This window comes from Suillus discolor, assembly GCF_016758755.1.
Source record: "Suillus discolor strain FC423 chromosome Unknown F5147scaffold_19, whole genome shotgun sequence".
Taxonomy (NCBI): Eukaryota; Fungi; Basidiomycota; class Agaricomycetes; order Boletales; family Suillaceae; genus Suillus; species Suillus discolor.
In genome coordinates, this window is record NW_024541266.1 from 553,181 (window position 1) to 568,644 (window position 15,464).

The 15,464-nt window shown below is 48.3% G+C and overlaps 8 protein-coding genes across 8 annotated transcripts; 3 read left to right on the top strand and 5 right to left on the bottom strand.

Annotated features, from left to right (window-relative positions):
- Positions 1 to 18: 18 nt before the first annotated feature.
- F5147DRAFT_688251 (uncharacterized protein) lies at positions 19 to 2,706 on the bottom strand. The gene is made up of 16 exons (XM_041436893.1): positions 2,543 to 2,706; positions 2,350 to 2,490; positions 2,282 to 2,295; positions 2,200 to 2,229; positions 1,933 to 2,144; positions 1,824 to 1,882; positions 1,674 to 1,776; positions 1,442 to 1,625; positions 1,218 to 1,384; positions 900 to 1,158; positions 788 to 849; positions 638 to 725; positions 509 to 588; positions 407 to 453; positions 263 to 350; positions 19 to 210 (listed from the first exon to the last, which is right to left on the bottom strand). The coding sequence occupies exons 1-16, from the start codon at positions 2,665 to 2,667 to the stop codon at positions 151 to 153; spliced, it is 1,719 nt and encodes a 572-aa protein (XP_041294461.1). The 5' UTR covers positions 2,668 to 2,706; the 3' UTR covers positions 19 to 150.
- A 176-nt stretch (positions 2,707 to 2,882) lies between these two features.
- Positions 2,883 to 4,342, top strand: F5147DRAFT_688255 (Metallo-dependent phosphatase-like protein). Its single transcript, XM_041436894.1, has 7 exons — positions 2,883 to 3,204; positions 3,256 to 3,337; positions 3,391 to 3,522; positions 3,583 to 3,637; positions 3,689 to 3,722; positions 3,777 to 3,912; positions 3,965 to 4,342. Exons 1-7 carry the CDS (start codon positions 2,924 to 2,926, stop codon positions 4,202 to 4,204), a joined length of 960 nt encoding a protein of 319 aa, XP_041294462.1. The 5' UTR covers positions 2,883 to 2,923; the 3' UTR covers positions 4,205 to 4,342.
- A 289-nt stretch (positions 4,343 to 4,631) lies between these two features.
- F5147DRAFT_772251 (uncharacterized protein) lies at positions 4,632 to 5,453 on the bottom strand (the record flags this gene model as incomplete). Its single annotated transcript, XM_041441333.1, has 1 exon — positions 4,632 to 5,453. One exon carries the CDS (start codon positions 5,451 to 5,453, stop codon positions 4,632 to 4,634), a length of 822 nt encoding a protein of 273 aa, XP_041294463.1.
- Positions 5,454 to 5,615: 162 nt separating this feature from the next.
- Positions 5,616 to 8,454, bottom strand: F5147DRAFT_688260 (amidohydrolase 3; the record flags this gene model as incomplete). The annotated part of the gene is made up of 8 exons (XM_041436895.1): positions 5,616 to 5,959; positions 6,016 to 6,271; positions 6,322 to 6,339; positions 6,413 to 6,444; positions 6,498 to 6,634; positions 8,123 to 8,169; positions 8,228 to 8,335; positions 8,383 to 8,454. Coding segments are annotated over 8 exons (855 nt in total), but the record flags the coding sequence as incomplete, so codon positions are not given.
- Positions 8,455 to 8,591: 137 nt separating this feature from the next.
- F5147DRAFT_688273 (NAD(P)-binding protein) lies at positions 8,592 to 9,883 on the top strand. The gene is made up of 4 exons (XM_041436896.1): positions 8,592 to 9,009; positions 9,072 to 9,114; positions 9,164 to 9,303; positions 9,367 to 9,883. The coding sequence occupies exons 1-4, from the start codon at positions 8,747 to 8,749 to the stop codon at positions 9,761 to 9,763; spliced, it is 843 nt and encodes a 280-aa protein (XP_041294465.1). The 5' UTR covers positions 8,592 to 8,746; the 3' UTR covers positions 9,764 to 9,883.
- Positions 9,884 to 10,309: 426 nt separating this feature from the next.
- F5147DRAFT_688276 (nitrogen permease regulator of amino acid transport activity 3-domain-containing protein) lies at positions 10,310 to 13,203 on the bottom strand. The gene is made up of 6 exons (XM_041436897.1): positions 12,305 to 13,203; positions 11,835 to 12,252; positions 11,630 to 11,785; positions 10,903 to 11,577; positions 10,746 to 10,851; positions 10,310 to 10,697 (listed from the first exon to the last, which is right to left on the bottom strand). Exons 1-6 carry the CDS (start codon positions 13,158 to 13,160, stop codon positions 10,671 to 10,673), a joined length of 2,238 nt encoding a protein of 745 aa, XP_041294466.1. The 5' UTR covers positions 13,161 to 13,203; the 3' UTR covers positions 10,310 to 10,670.
- A 195-nt stretch (positions 13,204 to 13,398) lies between these two features.
- F5147DRAFT_688279 (eukaryotic translation initiation factor 1A) lies at positions 13,399 to 14,142 on the top strand. Its single transcript, XM_041436898.1, has 5 exons — positions 13,399 to 13,462; positions 13,519 to 13,530; positions 13,586 to 13,768; positions 13,822 to 13,924; positions 13,982 to 14,142. Exons 1-5 carry the CDS (start codon positions 13,454 to 13,456, stop codon positions 14,104 to 14,106), a joined length of 432 nt encoding a protein of 143 aa, XP_041294467.1. The 5' UTR covers positions 13,399 to 13,453; the 3' UTR covers positions 14,107 to 14,142.
- Positions 14,143 to 14,373: 231 nt separating this feature from the next.
- On the bottom strand, positions 14,374 to 15,454 carry F5147DRAFT_688290 (uncharacterized protein). Its single transcript, XM_041436899.1, has 2 exons — positions 15,269 to 15,454; positions 14,374 to 15,209 (listed from the first exon to the last, which is right to left on the bottom strand). Exons 1-2 carry the CDS (start codon positions 15,311 to 15,313, stop codon positions 14,466 to 14,468), a joined length of 789 nt encoding a protein of 262 aa, XP_041294468.1. The 5' UTR covers positions 15,314 to 15,454; the 3' UTR covers positions 14,374 to 14,465.
- Between the last annotated feature and the right edge of the window lie 10 nt (positions 15,455 to 15,464).

Sequence of the window (15,464 nt, forward strand, 5' to 3'; positions counted from 1 at the left end):
TATGCAGACAGAACGTCCATAGACAAAATCGGTACGCAGAGGATGAAGATTTAACAAGTATTCAATTCGCGGCACCTTCCCATAGCAATAATGTACAAATTTCAGTCTTACGTGTCCTGAAGAACAAACATTTTTTCCTAGTAATCACTTTCAAACAGATTCGACGTGACGCTCTGCGGAAGCCGTGGAGATATCGATACTGAGAAGGCTCTGAAAAACACACGACATCAAGGTGAACTACCCCGTGGAAAATGTGCCGCACCTTTCCTCCCTTGAGCTCGGCAGGGGATGGCATGAGTCCAAGTCTCAAGAGCTCAGATGCTTTACTGACGACCGGGTCATTTTGCATGCTATCGTCGCAAGCCTTGTAGCACATGACATGTAATTCAGAGAGGAAATGTCTTACCTAGATACAGCAACAACTTCGCCGCGATGGACATAGTATGCAATGAACTTGAGATAAGTAAGCAGACCGTGGAGTCAGAGTTTTCCGCACACATTACTTTACCTTCATTTCGTCGGTGTTGCCATGTATAATAATATCATCATAATCAGCTCCAAGACCACAGTAACGAAGTTGCTGTCCCTCTGACGGAACGTGGTCAGCGATATCCCTGATTCAATTTCCAAAACGCACGGGCGCTCCAAAAAACTGGCACTTTCGCAAACGGCTGTGGATTACCCGCAATCGTCTTACCAACAGCACGGCCATGGTTACCTGCAACCTGTGAACAATAAAGATGAGCGCTGGAATTCTGCAGTCCTGCGAGAGTGAGTATTTGCTGACGTTCCAGTGTTCTATCCTACGACTCTCTCCCGTATTTTGCTGTGGGTACCAAGCGATATCTCCTGGATCAAAGGTCAGCACGGGGAACGGTACACTAAGCAACCAAGCCTACCGACTGCATAAACGTTATCTTGCCCTGGAACTTTCAAGTATTGGTCAACCTTGATTCCGCCGTCCTTCTCGAGCTGGAAGCCGCTTTGCTTCAAGAATTCGGTCGCTGGAGCCACGCCGACTCCCATGATGATGAAGTCGGCGGGAAGAGTCTGTCCGTTGACAACAACACCAGCAGCCAGCGAAGGGTCGCTCTCCGATGGTATTATCTTCTCGACCTGTGTCCCCAGGTGAAACTTGACACCTTGAGATTCGTGATACTATGATATAGAAAAATTGAAGTTGAGGCCAACAGGAATCAAAGAATCAACGTCCCAACCTTCTGAAGGCTTTGGCCCACTTCTTTGCCCAGCAAATTCTGGAAAGGGTGCTCCTCCATGCCGATGACATCGATGGACGCAAGTCCCCGCTTGGCGACGGCAACAACGAGTTCCATGCCGATGAAGGAACTTCCAATAACAACCATTCGCTTTCCTTCTTGAGCCGCTAGAAAATTTCAAGATAATTGAGAAGGCTTCATAAGCGTCGATGAACCAATATTACCTGCATCAACGCATTTCGAATCCTCGATGCTACGGAATGTGTATACATTCCCGAGGTCTGATCCAGAAATAGGTAATCGACGAGGAGTACCCCCCATAGCGAGAATCAGAGTTTCGTAGGATATAGATTCCTTTCCTCCATCAAAGACAACAAGTTTGGAAGATGTATCCACAGAGGTTACAGTCTTAATGGCAGTTCAGGATATGAATTCTTCGGCAAGATAAATACCCACGACGCCAGTACGGAGGGTGGTACCATACTTGATCTTGAGGTCAGCGGCCGTCCTCCATTCAAGTTTTGACGAATCTGTGATCAAAGCTTTGCTTAACTTTGTTCTGTGGACATGTGTCAACAATGATTATTGGTTTCCCAAATCTCATACCGGTCAATCGGGGGATGTTTCTCTTGGGAAAGGATTGTGATATTTCCAGAATAACCATGCTGTGAGGTGGTTAGAACCAATGTTGGGGGCATCAAGCAACTGTTTGTACCTCTCTAAGACTCTCTATGGCGTGGAATGTAGCGGATCCTCCACCGATAATGACAACGCTTTTGCCTGATCCAGCGACGCCAGTCGATAGGAGCTTGGGCGAACGACTCATGTTGCTCTTGAGGGTCAGCGAGGGATCAGCGGTCACGTTGATCTTGCCGTCCACTACTCTCGCCTTGAAAGAGTGTATTGCAGTAGGAGCTGGTGCGTCCTCTGGATAGTAATTTAGGCTCATTACAACGAGACCCCACTCGGAGAAAGCACAGACCAATGTCGCCGGTGCAAATACTGAAGCAAGCTATTACGCTGTGAGCCTCAGGCATGGTGCGCATACATCCGCGTGAACTTACCTCCGTGCCAAGGACTATCATGAACTTAGACTTAGTGATATAAGAGTTACAGAGGTGGAAAGGCGTACCAGACGACCCTACCATCCGCAGTTAGCACGCCCTTGGCTAGGGGCGCGCCATAATGAGTACAAAAGGCACTAGTTGCATGAATGGTATCGTTCAGACGATACAACACCACCTTTCCCACTTCCTCGAAGTCCACTTGTTTCCTGAGGAGTTGAAATCATAACAATCGTGTAAACTTCCAATTCCCTGACATACATTTGACCATCCTGTAGCTCAGATTCATCGCAAACTGCGATCGTCTTCAAGGACATTATGAAAGGTCGGAGTCGTGTCTGAAGTCGAGTTGATATGAAAAAATTGAAATGTCGGCGAAGGAGCATGTAAAGAGCAGGCCGGTCACATTCTATGACCTATCGAGTTCAAGCAACACAGGAATTTTCCGAAAAAGGTTACTACTTCCAAACACAGGAATTACAGGGGCACTAACTACTAGTCTGCAGCTTGTGAGTCACTAGAGTAACTAATAGCCACGTTAACGTTTGCATGATGTTATTCTGATTAGCGACCTGTACGTGTGTTATGTAATCAAATCGGTAGCGTCGAAAACACGGAGGAGCTGCGGACAGCGAGAGCGACATGTCTGAATCACTGAATCAAGCGTCACACCTACAGGGTTCAGAAGGCTTTCACACACCTAGCGCTCGCGTCTATATTTCGTACGACCCTGCGAATCCGCCATCCCATCCAGGGGCAAATTGGACTCGTTTCGTGTGCATCAGCGACACTCATTCTCATACTTTCAGTGTCCCCTCTGGGGATGTCCTGCTTCACTCTGGTGATCTCAGTCGGCTAGGTAGGGAAGACGAGATCCGTGTTACGATAGAGTGGTTGCGTAGTTTGGACCATGGCGTCAAAATGTATACCGCACACTTCCTTATTGCGTAGGCCAGCAGTCTAACTACACACAGCATCATAGCAGGAAACCATGACCTACCTCTTCACGAGGAGTGGTACGAGGACAGTTACTACGCTTTCCACGACAAGAAGGAGGTATGGCTATCTTACTCAGTTAGCGGAAACCGCTTATTTACGCGCATATATAGTCATCAACCGCGATCAAAAATCTTGTCGACAGTGATGCAAATCGCGATCGAGGCCTAATTTATTTGCAGGACGAACAATATACTTTCAGCACTAAGGAAGGCGGAAGGGAGTGGTCTGTGTATGGCTCTCCGGCAAGTCGCTATGCTTCGCAACCCACCTGACGCTTTACGATTTACCTCCTCATAATGAAGTGGCAACCCTATTTCGGCGGCTGGGCTTTCAATTACTTGCCTGAGGAAGCCTATGGTACGGTTATATCTTCTAATTCTCTTCTCAAAGGCACTCATTTTGGACAAGATCGTGTTTCCGCAATACCTGAGGTCGACATTCTGTAATTGACCACATTATGTCATGTAGTCCAAATCGTGCTAAACTTAATTTCTAGTCTCACTCATGGACCTCCGCATAACATCCTAGATAAAACCTTTACCAATGTCAATGCTGGATGCCCTGCACTACTCGCCCACCTTTCCAAAATGCGGGGGCCTCCGCTTCTCCACGTCTTCGGTCATATACACGAAGTAAGATTTTGAAATCTATTTACACAGAAGAGTCTCATGCAGGCTCGTATAGGCACGTGGCGCCGTGCGCCATTCCTGGTTGCAGGCGGAGGAAGACCAATGTTTTTCTGATTCAGAATGCTCACCCGCTCTGGGAACGAGAGAGACGATAATGGTGAACGCAGCTAACCTGCCTCTCGGGCGTCAGGCGATTAGACCCGGACCTGGTGGCCAAAGGATCCCATGCGGTGGTCTGGGCTTTCAACCTGTCATTGTTGACCTATTAGATTCGGCTACGCGGCTAGAAATGTAAACGACTACGATATTCCCCCTGTAATATGATGATACACATGTAAGAGAGTTCGTTATAGACGGCCTATGCGACATACGACCTCGATAACCTAGGAGATTCGATGGCATTTATGATACTGGCACAAGTAGTGACAAGGCGAGGGAAAAGGGAAGAGCATTGCCAAGTGGTATCAAATCAGCGGTAACCAGTAAACGCAGAACACGGATTATCACCTACCTCGTACGGCACCGACAATCTGCAATTTTGGCGGGAAATGATACAACAACCCTCCGGGCACCCTGGACCCGTTATTTTTCGAACCAGTGCGGGAAACTCAAAAACGATTGCGATCCAAAATGTATGTCAACGCGTTCAACTTCATGTACCCTAAGTCGGGTCCAGGAACAAGCTGAGCTCCCTCGTACTAATGATACAAGATGCGAGAGTCCTAAGCGATCACAATGGCAATCCAATGTTGACATGAACGCTCTGGTAAACATTCGTTTTGCAAAAGAGAAAGCGGGAGTCTGGAAACCTCAACAGGAACCAAGTCAGACGCACGGACATGATGTGCACATACGGCACACGCGCCTCTTTTCTGGTTAGCAGGCGACATCCGCTCTTGCCATTCGGCAATGATGCGCATCTTATCGGCCATCGTACAAATCATTGGAAACTGCATGTCATCTTCAGCAGGAACATGAGTGGCACGTGCACGATGATGCACGGCAAGATCCTGTTCACGAGTAGCGAGATGTCGGATGTCAGGCATAGTGGCCAAAGATGAGGCCTTCACAAGAGCACGTGTCTGCTCGCTTGACTGTGTAAAAGGCTCAGGGAGAACTTCAGGAGCCAAGCGACGTCTTGCATGGAGCAAATGCTTGAAGACAAAGGATAATCCACTACATTGGACAGTACACAAATGGACAGGAAGTAAATCGCGAACATAATCCCGCGTATTAGAAGCCTTGACTGACACCGAATGAGAACAAGCCAAATCATCAAAATGAGCGCAAGTCATCATGGGGAAATGGTCAATCAAGTGACGCAGGGTAGGAGCGGACACCGACAAAGATACTCCAGCTGGATACTGCTGAGACGCGGTAAACCGCTCTCGAGATACTCCGCGATACTCGAACAAACGTCGAAGCAAGAAAGTAGAGACGACCGACACCCCATCATCATCCAGTTGCACATCTGAAACAACAAGAGAAGCAGGAGGCACAAGTGAGCGCGAGGTAACGACGGCAGGAGACGAGGATGCTGCCATAGCACAAGGTGGTGGCAAAAAAAATGAGCGAAGGACCCAGAGAACAGGAGGCGAAAAAATAAGGAGGCGCGGGAAAATACAGCCCCTTCACAGAACGGACCGCAAGCGGGCCGGGATCGATCGTGAGACAGACAAAAAAAATCGTTATACCTGTACCCTAAGATACAATAGCCCTCCGGGCATGCCTGGACCCGTTATTTCATGTATCTTCAAGCAAAACAAAAACGGTATTTAATTGGGGGTAAGCGAGGGAGTCCGTCTGTATAGAACTCCAAGTCAATTTTTGGTGGCACCCTAGCACACCTCCATCCACCACTTGTCTTAGACCTGTCCAAAGGCGACACGCCCATCGATCACTGTAGCTTGAACTTTGGTGCTTAAAATTTGATTGACAGGAATAGCCATGATGTCTTGTGATAACACCACATAGTCTGCCCGTTTTCCTGGAACAAGAGAACTCAGGCTGTCTTCGGTAAATGAAGCATATGCGGCATCGATCGTCATGCCTATTGATTGTTTTCAATATCAGTGACGCTCATATCTGAGTACTCTCGTAAAGTACCTCTCAAGGCTTCCATGTGAGTCAGCCGTTGTTGCGAAACATACATGAGTTGAATGGAGAATTTTTGGACGAGAAAGCCATACCATCCCGATGGGCCATTGGGTGATTGTCTTTCAGGAGACAGTCTCGTAATGGCTGCATGGAACCCAGCGAGCGGATTCATGTCTTCCACCGAGAAGTCAGAGCCAATGGCGAATCGAGAGCCGTGGTCAAGTAAGGAGCGGAAGGCATATGACCCCTTTACTCGCTCAGGACCCTGGAAAACGATGAACATGCCAGTAGTAGGTATGATTGCCATGAACTCACAAGACGTTCTTCCGCAAACTACATATCGTTGATACTATTCCGCCCATATAACACATGTGAGTAGCGAACACATTCAGACAAATAGCTTAACGTACGCATGTGTGGGTTGAATGCTTGAGATAACTAAATAGCGACGATTCTACTCCCATTGACATTAAGGAAACTAAAATGCTCACCTCCAAGCTTTCCGACACGTTCCAGGTCAGTTTGTGTCAGAATCTGGGCATGTTCTAGGCGAGGTCTGAGTGCAGTTATATCGACGTCCTTCAAGGCAGCCTCGAATGTGTCTAGGACCACACCGTTGGCATTAGTGCTGCCGTGGTCCGGTTCGGTCCGGTTCAGAGGGTCCTGGACGAGAACCGAGAACCGAACCATGGTCCGGTTCTGCAAAATCGTCGAACCCAGAACCGGACCATCAAGAACCGTTCTCAACGGTCCGGTTCGGTTTTTTTGTGGTCCGAACGCGAACCGAACCGAAATTTTTTCAAGCGCAACAAAAATTGACATTGTAGATCTACTGACATCGAGTAACTAGTCTAACATAGCACTGCATGCTCCTCTGCTTCTACTGCTGCTGTCAGAAATGGGAGCCCTAAAGAGCGCTGGATGCGAATGGAGAGTTTGGAAGGTGTGGAGGTTGTCGAGGAATTCAGTTAGTGCTAGCTGCATTTTGAGAGGTCAGAAGCATAGTTGCGCGAATGGACAAGAGATAGATATTCACGGGGAGAGTGCTGTTTGTAGGGATATCCATGACAGACCGTAGCTGTGTCAGCGTTGTCTGCACATCCCTGCCCAGACCAGGGCCAAGATTTGTGACAGCAGCAGAAGGTCCGCAAGCACAGCGACAGTCACTGAGTCAGTGCAAGATTACAACCTGACAAACAATGCAAACTGACGAGGGCCTACCGCCGCAGAAAAGCACACGCAACGCAAGGCCGTCGCGCACGAGAGTTGCCTCACAACCAGCGGGCGCGCCTCTTCGATCTGAAAGGCTTTACAAATATGCGATTCCAAGCAACTCATGAGCAGAATGTGGGTCACGGGCAGGTCAGGCTCATGAAGAGCCTATGCAAGGGAAAATATGGACAACGATATCCAAAGAGATCCGTTAGAGTTGACGAGGATGGCGGCGAGCAGCAGCGGGAGATGGCAGCAAGCAGCAGAGTGAGATGGCGGTGAGCAGCAGCGTGAGATTGAGCACCAATCCCTGAGTCAGAGAGGTAGCGAGAGGATGCTGAAGGTAGCGAGAGGGCGCTGAACTTGATGAAATTGACTTGGGAGGGGGGAATAAAGTCATTAATGCTAGTTGAAAGGAATGAGTTACAGGCAAGGAAATATGGATGAGGATGCTACCGTTTGGCAATGTAGTTGGGGACATAGTCGCCAACAGCGACAGGGTCCCCGGTGGTGTTGTCAACATGTGGCGTGGATCCAGGGAAAGTAGCGCAAGGGAAAGGAAGTGCACGAGGAGAGATGGATCTGAGTGCGTGGGTGATCAATATCTGTGACATATTTGAACAAATGTCAGTGTGTGAGAGAATCAAAATTTTGATTAGTTAATACGTACCTTCAAAAAGGCTAAAGGCAGAAGAGTAGAGTGCAAATCCCGAAGTTCGGTCGACGTCGAAGTCAGAGTTGAGAAGGGTTCAGAACGGTTCGGCAAGGCCGAACCAAAATAGAACGGTTCGGCAGGACCTAGAACCGAGAACCGATTTCCGGTTCGGTTCGGGCTGACACCAGAACCGTGGACCGAACCGTCCAGAACCGGACCAAAAGTCCGGTTCGAACCGTGGTTCTGAACCGGACCGCGGCAGCACTAGTTGGCATAGTCCCAATTGCATGGATGTTCTGCCAGACAAAAACAAATGAGACGTATTGCTTTATTTTTGCGATCGCCGGCACTTACAACCTGCCATCCATCTCTTAAAATTTTGGGTACAACATCAGTCAAGACTTTGGGGTCCACACGCATGAATCCCTTCGTGTGGGGATTGTCATGATACGGCTCATGGAGCTGAGAGACATCAAGAAAAACACAAACACGGCCAAAGAGATTCTCACCGCTGCTCCAACAAAGTCATGCATAGAGTGCACAGCGGACGACGAAGACGCAGCGTTCAGAGAAGAAGAAGCCCCTCAACGAAAGGGGGCAAACAATAAGAAGCGCAAGAAATTGTGGACCGAAACAAGCAAACTGAGCGGACCGCGAGCGGGCCGGTAACGATCATTGGACAGAGGATTTTTTTCGATAGACCTGTACCCTAAGTCGGGTCCAGGAATAAGTCGTACCCGGGCCGGTGCTTCTTACATGTGTTGTACTAGGGACCGGGGCCCTGTCCTCCTGACTTTGACGGAGACTCGCCAAGATAAATCAAGCACACTTTAGACCAGCTTTTCCCTCTCTTTCCATCTGACCGCACTGACAATGAAGATTGCTATCACTGGATGCAATGGGGGCGTGGGCAGACGTGTTGTCCGTTGGGTGCTGAAGGAAGGGCACATCGCAGTCGGCGCAGACTGTGTCATTGCACATGATACCGACTTCTACAACAATCCTGCTTTCTCTTTCCACCCAGTGGACCTGAAGGACTTTGATGCGACTTTGAAGGTTTTCGAAGGTTGTGATGCAATCATCCAGTTGGCAGCTTTTCCACACCCGATGGACTTCAAGACCAAGGTGCACAACGAGTAAGAGATCCCCTCCGTCACAGTACTTCAAGTTCTTGAAGGTAGACACCCACCATCTGCAGCAATGTCGTGATCACTTGGAATGTCTTGCGTGCAGCTGCCGAGGTGACTCAAAGAACATCCTGCTGATGATATATTGACTAAATATCCTCAGTTAGGGATAAATCGTGTTGCACTGGCGTCCTCAGTCAATGTCTTGCGTGGGGTGTTCGGCACAGAGCCCGTTTTTCACTACTTTCCGATCGATGAGAATCACCCATGCGAGCCTGACGAACCTTACGGGCTTTCCAAATTGTGATTAACTCAATATTTGTCTCATTGAAGGAATAATAATAGAGCCTGACTAAATTCTGCCAGAATTTCTGAGATGCAAGCAAATACCATCGTCCGAAGATACCCATCTATGCGAGTTGCAAGCATCCGCATCCACAAGTTCGTCCCTACGCGCGCACGTGCCTATAGACAGGATTACTCCCGCGTCCGAGGTGACCTCTGGGGCTACGTCCAAATGGACTCAGCAGCAGACGCTTTCCTGCGTGCAGTGACTGTGGAAATGGACCATTGGACAGGGCACGAGACATTTTTTATTACTGCGCCTCAACTGGCTGCCGATGAGGACTGGCTAGAATTGAAGGAGAAGTACTTCCCAAATGTGCCAATAAAACCTGGCTGGGTCGAGAGTGGCACGAAAGGATTTTTCGACTGTAGTAAAGCTGAGCGATTGCTTGGCTGGGTCCACACAGACTACGCATGAACATATACTTGAATGTAGAAATACAGCAGAACTGTGTCATTTGTACTGATAACGTGTATGATAACACTCGCACGTTCCACTTCAATTGAACAGAAGAGGACGAATACCTGGACCCTCAAACCCCTTCTCGACTCTCGTCCCTTTTGGGCTGCCGCGACGCGCTGTGTATGGGCCGCTGCCTTGTACTTTGTCATAGGTTTGCTAAATCTCGATGCCTTCTCACGATCAGCTAGTTGTTCTATTCGATCCAACAAGTGAACGATGACCTTGATCCCCTGAACCTGCGCAAGAATACACTAGACAAATGCACGAATTCCGGGGAGTGGACGCACTGAAGATTCCCAGCAAGGATCAGTAGTAAGCTTCACCCACCACAGAAATATCCTTAGTCTCATTGTGCGACACACGGGTATCGCAAGTGGCAGACAATAGAAACGCAGTCAATTGAGTTGCGAGCATGATACGGACATCTGAGTTGTACTAGTGAGTATTATAATAAGATTCCCCTACTATCGTTGGGGCAGAGTTGCAAAACACCTAATACTCATAACACACCACAATACATATTCTAACCCCCCCCCCCCCCCTACTCTCGGACATGTATCATTATGATTGACCAATCCATAATCATGTAATTTTTTCGTTATTCCAAGAGACACATGTTGGTGGGTCTGGTCCATCTACAAAGATCACGACAATTCCCCCTTGCGATGGAGAACATATATCCTGTATTCAAAACGTTGTTTTGTGAGTTCAGGGATCCTGATGAATTCAAGCTTTTTTTCTACCCCTTGCCCGCCATATTCTGTCCTGAGCCTCGAGCACGAACTTCGGTGATGTCACTGTATTAATATTCAGAGTGTATGAGTGACACCAGGGAGGCATGAAGCGAGCGAGTGTAATATGGTCAGGCAGGATGCAAGAAAGTTTGTAGCTATGCAGGTGCATCAGTATGGTGCAGTTGATAAAACACGAGACTTACATATTCTTCATAATGATGCAACACCTCTCGAAGCTGCTTGCGTGATATCTCTGCTCTGTAGAGGATCTCGTCGTCCGTTCGCTTACCATCGAAGTACTGATTGATCCTGAAAATGTGTCAAAAGAACGTTAGTAAACAAAGCAAATCAAAAACTGACAGTGCAAATCGTCTCGCAATATATTCATCCTTCCCCTCCGACATAGCTGCTAACCACTTTCGCTCTAACGGACTCGCTGTTCCCGGATCGCTAATCATTGAAGGCTCCAGGGTATCCTCAGATGATCCCCAACCAACATTCTCCTCTCCTGAATCTTCTTCAGATATTTCGTCAAAGACATCTTCAGCATCCTCAAGCAGGATCGACCCCGATACGTCGTTGGGCTTGCTCTGCCCTGAGTCTATAGACCGTCTCGGGTACCGCTTAGCAGCTTTGGGCGAAAGTGACAACCAGGGAGTGTTTACTCGTGGATGCTCGTGTGCGTCACCCACACCATGATCGCCCTTGCGGCTGCTTATCCGGCGCCCGTGAAGATGGTAACTCGCTCGTCGCTCCAGCTTCCGTTCGTGTGTCTGTCTGACGTGAACCTTGAGCTCAGTAGTAGTGACTACGCGCACGTGCAGATGCAGTGTAATAAGGAGATCGCGTTTCAGCATCCAAAGCACGACTTCGTGATACAGAGATATGAGATCCTTGGACTGCACGACCGTCGCAAAAAAGTGGTTATCGGCCTGCTTGGAATTAGAATCGGAGATCGTGGCCATTAGCGTAGGGAGGGGTGAGATGGACGACTGTGGGAAATCACGTTTGAATTCAGCAGTAAGAGTAGTAAGCCTGCATTCAAATCAATCGATCACAAAATAGAAAAACTGCATTATGTACTAACGGTTTATCAAGCTTAGGAGCAATCGAAAAGATGGTCTTCAATCCATTGTGGACTGTGTCAACAATCTTGGCCCGTCGGTGGTGGACTAACCAGCGAACCGTTGGATATACCTGAGAATGTAGTTCCCAGTCAAGCAAACTCGCCATGTCTGCCAATCTGAAAACGCTGTTATCTTGGAATATCCATGGTACGAAAGTAGACTCACGATAACGTGACAGAAGCGGTTTCAAGAAACTTGATCAGACCCTCTGCCAAGCTTCTCTCCTCAGCGTGCACGTGCGACCCTCTCAAGTTCGCATACGGATCCAGTTCCTGGTCAGCATCAAGGAGAAGCAAACTCTTCCAAGGCACAAGGGCTGGCAGACGCCATCCAAAACTGAGCTCGCGGCCCCATAGCTGAGAATCGGTTTGATTCTCGAGACGACCGACGAATTTAAGTTCAGATTCCTCTTCGCTATGCAATAAGTGGTCCAAATAAGGGGGGAGCTGCAGTTCGAGGGGGAGATCGTTGAGAGTGATGTGGGCCATGCTAGATGACTTGATGGCATCATAGAGATATTTCATCGCAGTAGCAATAGATGACACTCGTTGTGCCTGCGATGCAAAGTCAGAGAAAGGCTCTCCTGGGTATGCACGTCAGCGACATGTGCTCCACGAGTGCCGGGCGCGATTAACCTTTTATCATATACTCGGTTTCTAGCGAACCAATCGCATCACACTCCAATTCTACAAAGTTTGACAGGACCTGTTCTTGGAAAAGCACAGCAGTAACAGTGAATGCAATTTGCTCGTAGATTGTGTCGAAATATCTTGCAACATTCCCCGAGGCTGATGATGACGGGTCTGGTAAATCAAACACAAGAACAAGATGAAACATGTGCAACCACGAGCTTTTGGACGTCGCTGTAGTGTGTGTGTCTCCACCAAGAGAGACTTCAGAGCTATCTTTGTCTGCTAGGTTGGATTCCCGATGTCGAGACCCGCGACCTCGTGAGCCAGGCTTGTGTTTCTCTGGCTTGAAGCGCCACATGCCGTCAGGTTCCGCGCAGACAGGGTGCCCAGCGAAGACGAGGTTATCAATGACGAGCTCAAATTTCTGGTGGCACAGGTGTCCCTGCGGACATAGCATACCAGCCAGGAATTGGGCAGTGTAGTCGAACAAAGACTGGTACTCATTCGCGATGGGGTCAATTTCCCTTCGTTCCTCGTTGCAAGGAGAATCACGGCCTGACGCCGGGATAGCGGAGCGGGAGAAAGACATGGACCCGTCGCGACTCTCAGTGGGTCTCCTCCACGCGTAGTCATCTATATCGTCTACGAAACCCTCCATGTGCGTTTCGGCTAAGTCATTTAAACTGTCTGAGCAATGTGATGCACGCCAAGGGTTGTCTAACTCAAGACCATCAACAGGTGGACGCGGACGGGAGAGTCTGGGTCTGGTATTCTCCACGGACGGTGGCCATCGATATACAACGTTTGGCCCCTTTGCTGACGAGGTTACGAGCAAAATTGCTAGGAGAGATTCAGCCATGTGACAAAAAGATTATGAAGCCCAGCTGTAAGATCAGGTATCGACTCTACAGTATAGCTCGTTTCTACATTAATGTGTACAGGAAGTAACGGACTTAAGACCGTGCGGAATTCCGGCCACTGTACGGCCGACGCTTCCTTTCCAGGTTCGATCCAAAATTTATAATCGATAAGTGTTGCTCCCGTACCAAGGTCAGCTAAGCACTATCTCATACTGCGCTCTTTCGCTTATTGTCCTCGCTATCCCGTATCTGGCGACAAGGACAAAATAAACGCAGAGAGTAACTGTTAATCATGCCGAAGGTGTGTAAATCATCATACCCTTTCGAAATCACTTTCAAGCTGATCATCTCCCTCAGAACAAAGGAAAGGTCACATCTTCTCCTATCTCTAATGTTATCTAGTGCTGGACGCCTTTTTCTTCAGGGAGGAAAGAACCGCAGACGTGGAAAGAACGAAAACGACGACGACAAGCGTGAATTGGTCTTCCGTGAAGATGGACAAGAATACGCACAAGTAACGAAGATGCTTGGTAATGGTCGTCTCGAGGCGATGTGCTTCGATGGTGAGAAGAGGCTAGCCCACATTCGTGGTAAGATGCGAAAGAAGGTCAGTATTCGTGCTGTACATTATGAGCGCTCGTTTTGAGGCCACTGTTTTAGGTGTGGATTAACCAGGGAGACATTGTACTCCTTTCTCTGCGGGACTTCCAGGATGACAAGGCAGATGTTATTGTTAAGTATACGGCTGATGAGGCGAGAAATTGTACGTAACATAATTCCTTTCATCACATGCATATAAAAATTCATTTAATCACCACAGTGAAGGCCTACGGCGAGCTGCCAGAGAATGCAAAAATCAACGAGACAGACACATTCCCCGAAGAGGATGGAGAGTGTACTTTCGAATTCGGTGACGAAGGGGAAGTCGATATCGACGATATTTAATCCTGTCTCTGTATAAGCCATGTATCCTCCTTGTTTGTAAGTGGCTGCCTATCTTGTATCACCGGTGTTGACTGGGCCGCGACTTCAGTGTATTCTGTATTGGTCATCTCAACGCATCTTGTACATTGTACTCTTGCGGACACCAGCCATAAATTGATTAGACACGATTTCAGTAGTGTACGTACTGGCAGCGTTATCAAACTGGATGTAGTCACTTCATAGTTCAACCTCATAACTTGTATTGATTCTCCTGATTGAAGACAGTGCTGTATCCTTAACATGACGTGAACACAGGTGATGAGAGTCATGAGACCACACGGCAAACCGGGTATCAATCACGGACATTACGATTTACAAATTTACCGCATCATCTGTAGAGTCTGCAAATCAGGTACACATCCCTTTTCTTTCATGAAATATTCCACAATATCCCGCGCATTTAGTTTCACCGCAACCTTGAGCATGTCGGGTGTTACTTGCGCTCGATCCTCCAATTTTTGTTCCTTCCCTTTCTGCTTCAATGCCTCTGGACCACGTTCTCGGCAGTCCACTTTTTCTACAAGCAGTCGCACAAGCGAAAGATCCTTACGGTAGATAGCGACAATGATCGGCATATTGTTTTTGCAGCGAGGGGAAGCGCCATGATCAAGGAGAAAGCGAACTAGAGGCAGGAAGCCCACCTGCACAGCTTTCGTGAGGGCGTAGCCATCATGTGAGTTGACATATGGGGGACGGATTTTCGCACAAGTGAACAAATATTTTACGAAGGGAAGCGGATGGTCTTGATCTGTCCACGAAGGTGTCTTTGCGCGGGATTTTGGGGTGAGCGAACGAAAGAGGCGTCTTGGAAGTTCCGGTATCCAGGTTAAAGGTATAATATTGCTTGATATTCGAAACAACGACTCTAATACGTCCACTGTGCAAATTGGGTACCGCAATAGTTTCGAGAGAATCAAGTTATCCCTAACTTGTGCGGCTTCGATAGAAGCGATAAGATATTGGGCGCGATAGGAGGGCGGAGATGCGCTGAATATTCCGTGGAGCGTCTTACATGTCAGAGGGAGATAGGGAGATGCAGAAAAGAGCTGTATCTCGTAGAGAAGCTGATGAATAAAAACTATTTGAGTATCGAGTAGTCTTGGTAAAACTGGGATCCACGAACCTCGACCGGAAGAGTATTTACTATTGAGATACCCCTTGTCATCATCAAGATACCAGAGGGTTGGGAAGACAACAGAAGCTAATTGGCGAGTTACCGGCAGTGCCAGTGAGGCCTAGTGAGGCCCAACTTGTGATGAAGGACTCGGAAACCGCGCAGAACCGTGTGTGCCGGATCCTTCCGGTCATCCAGGCCTCGG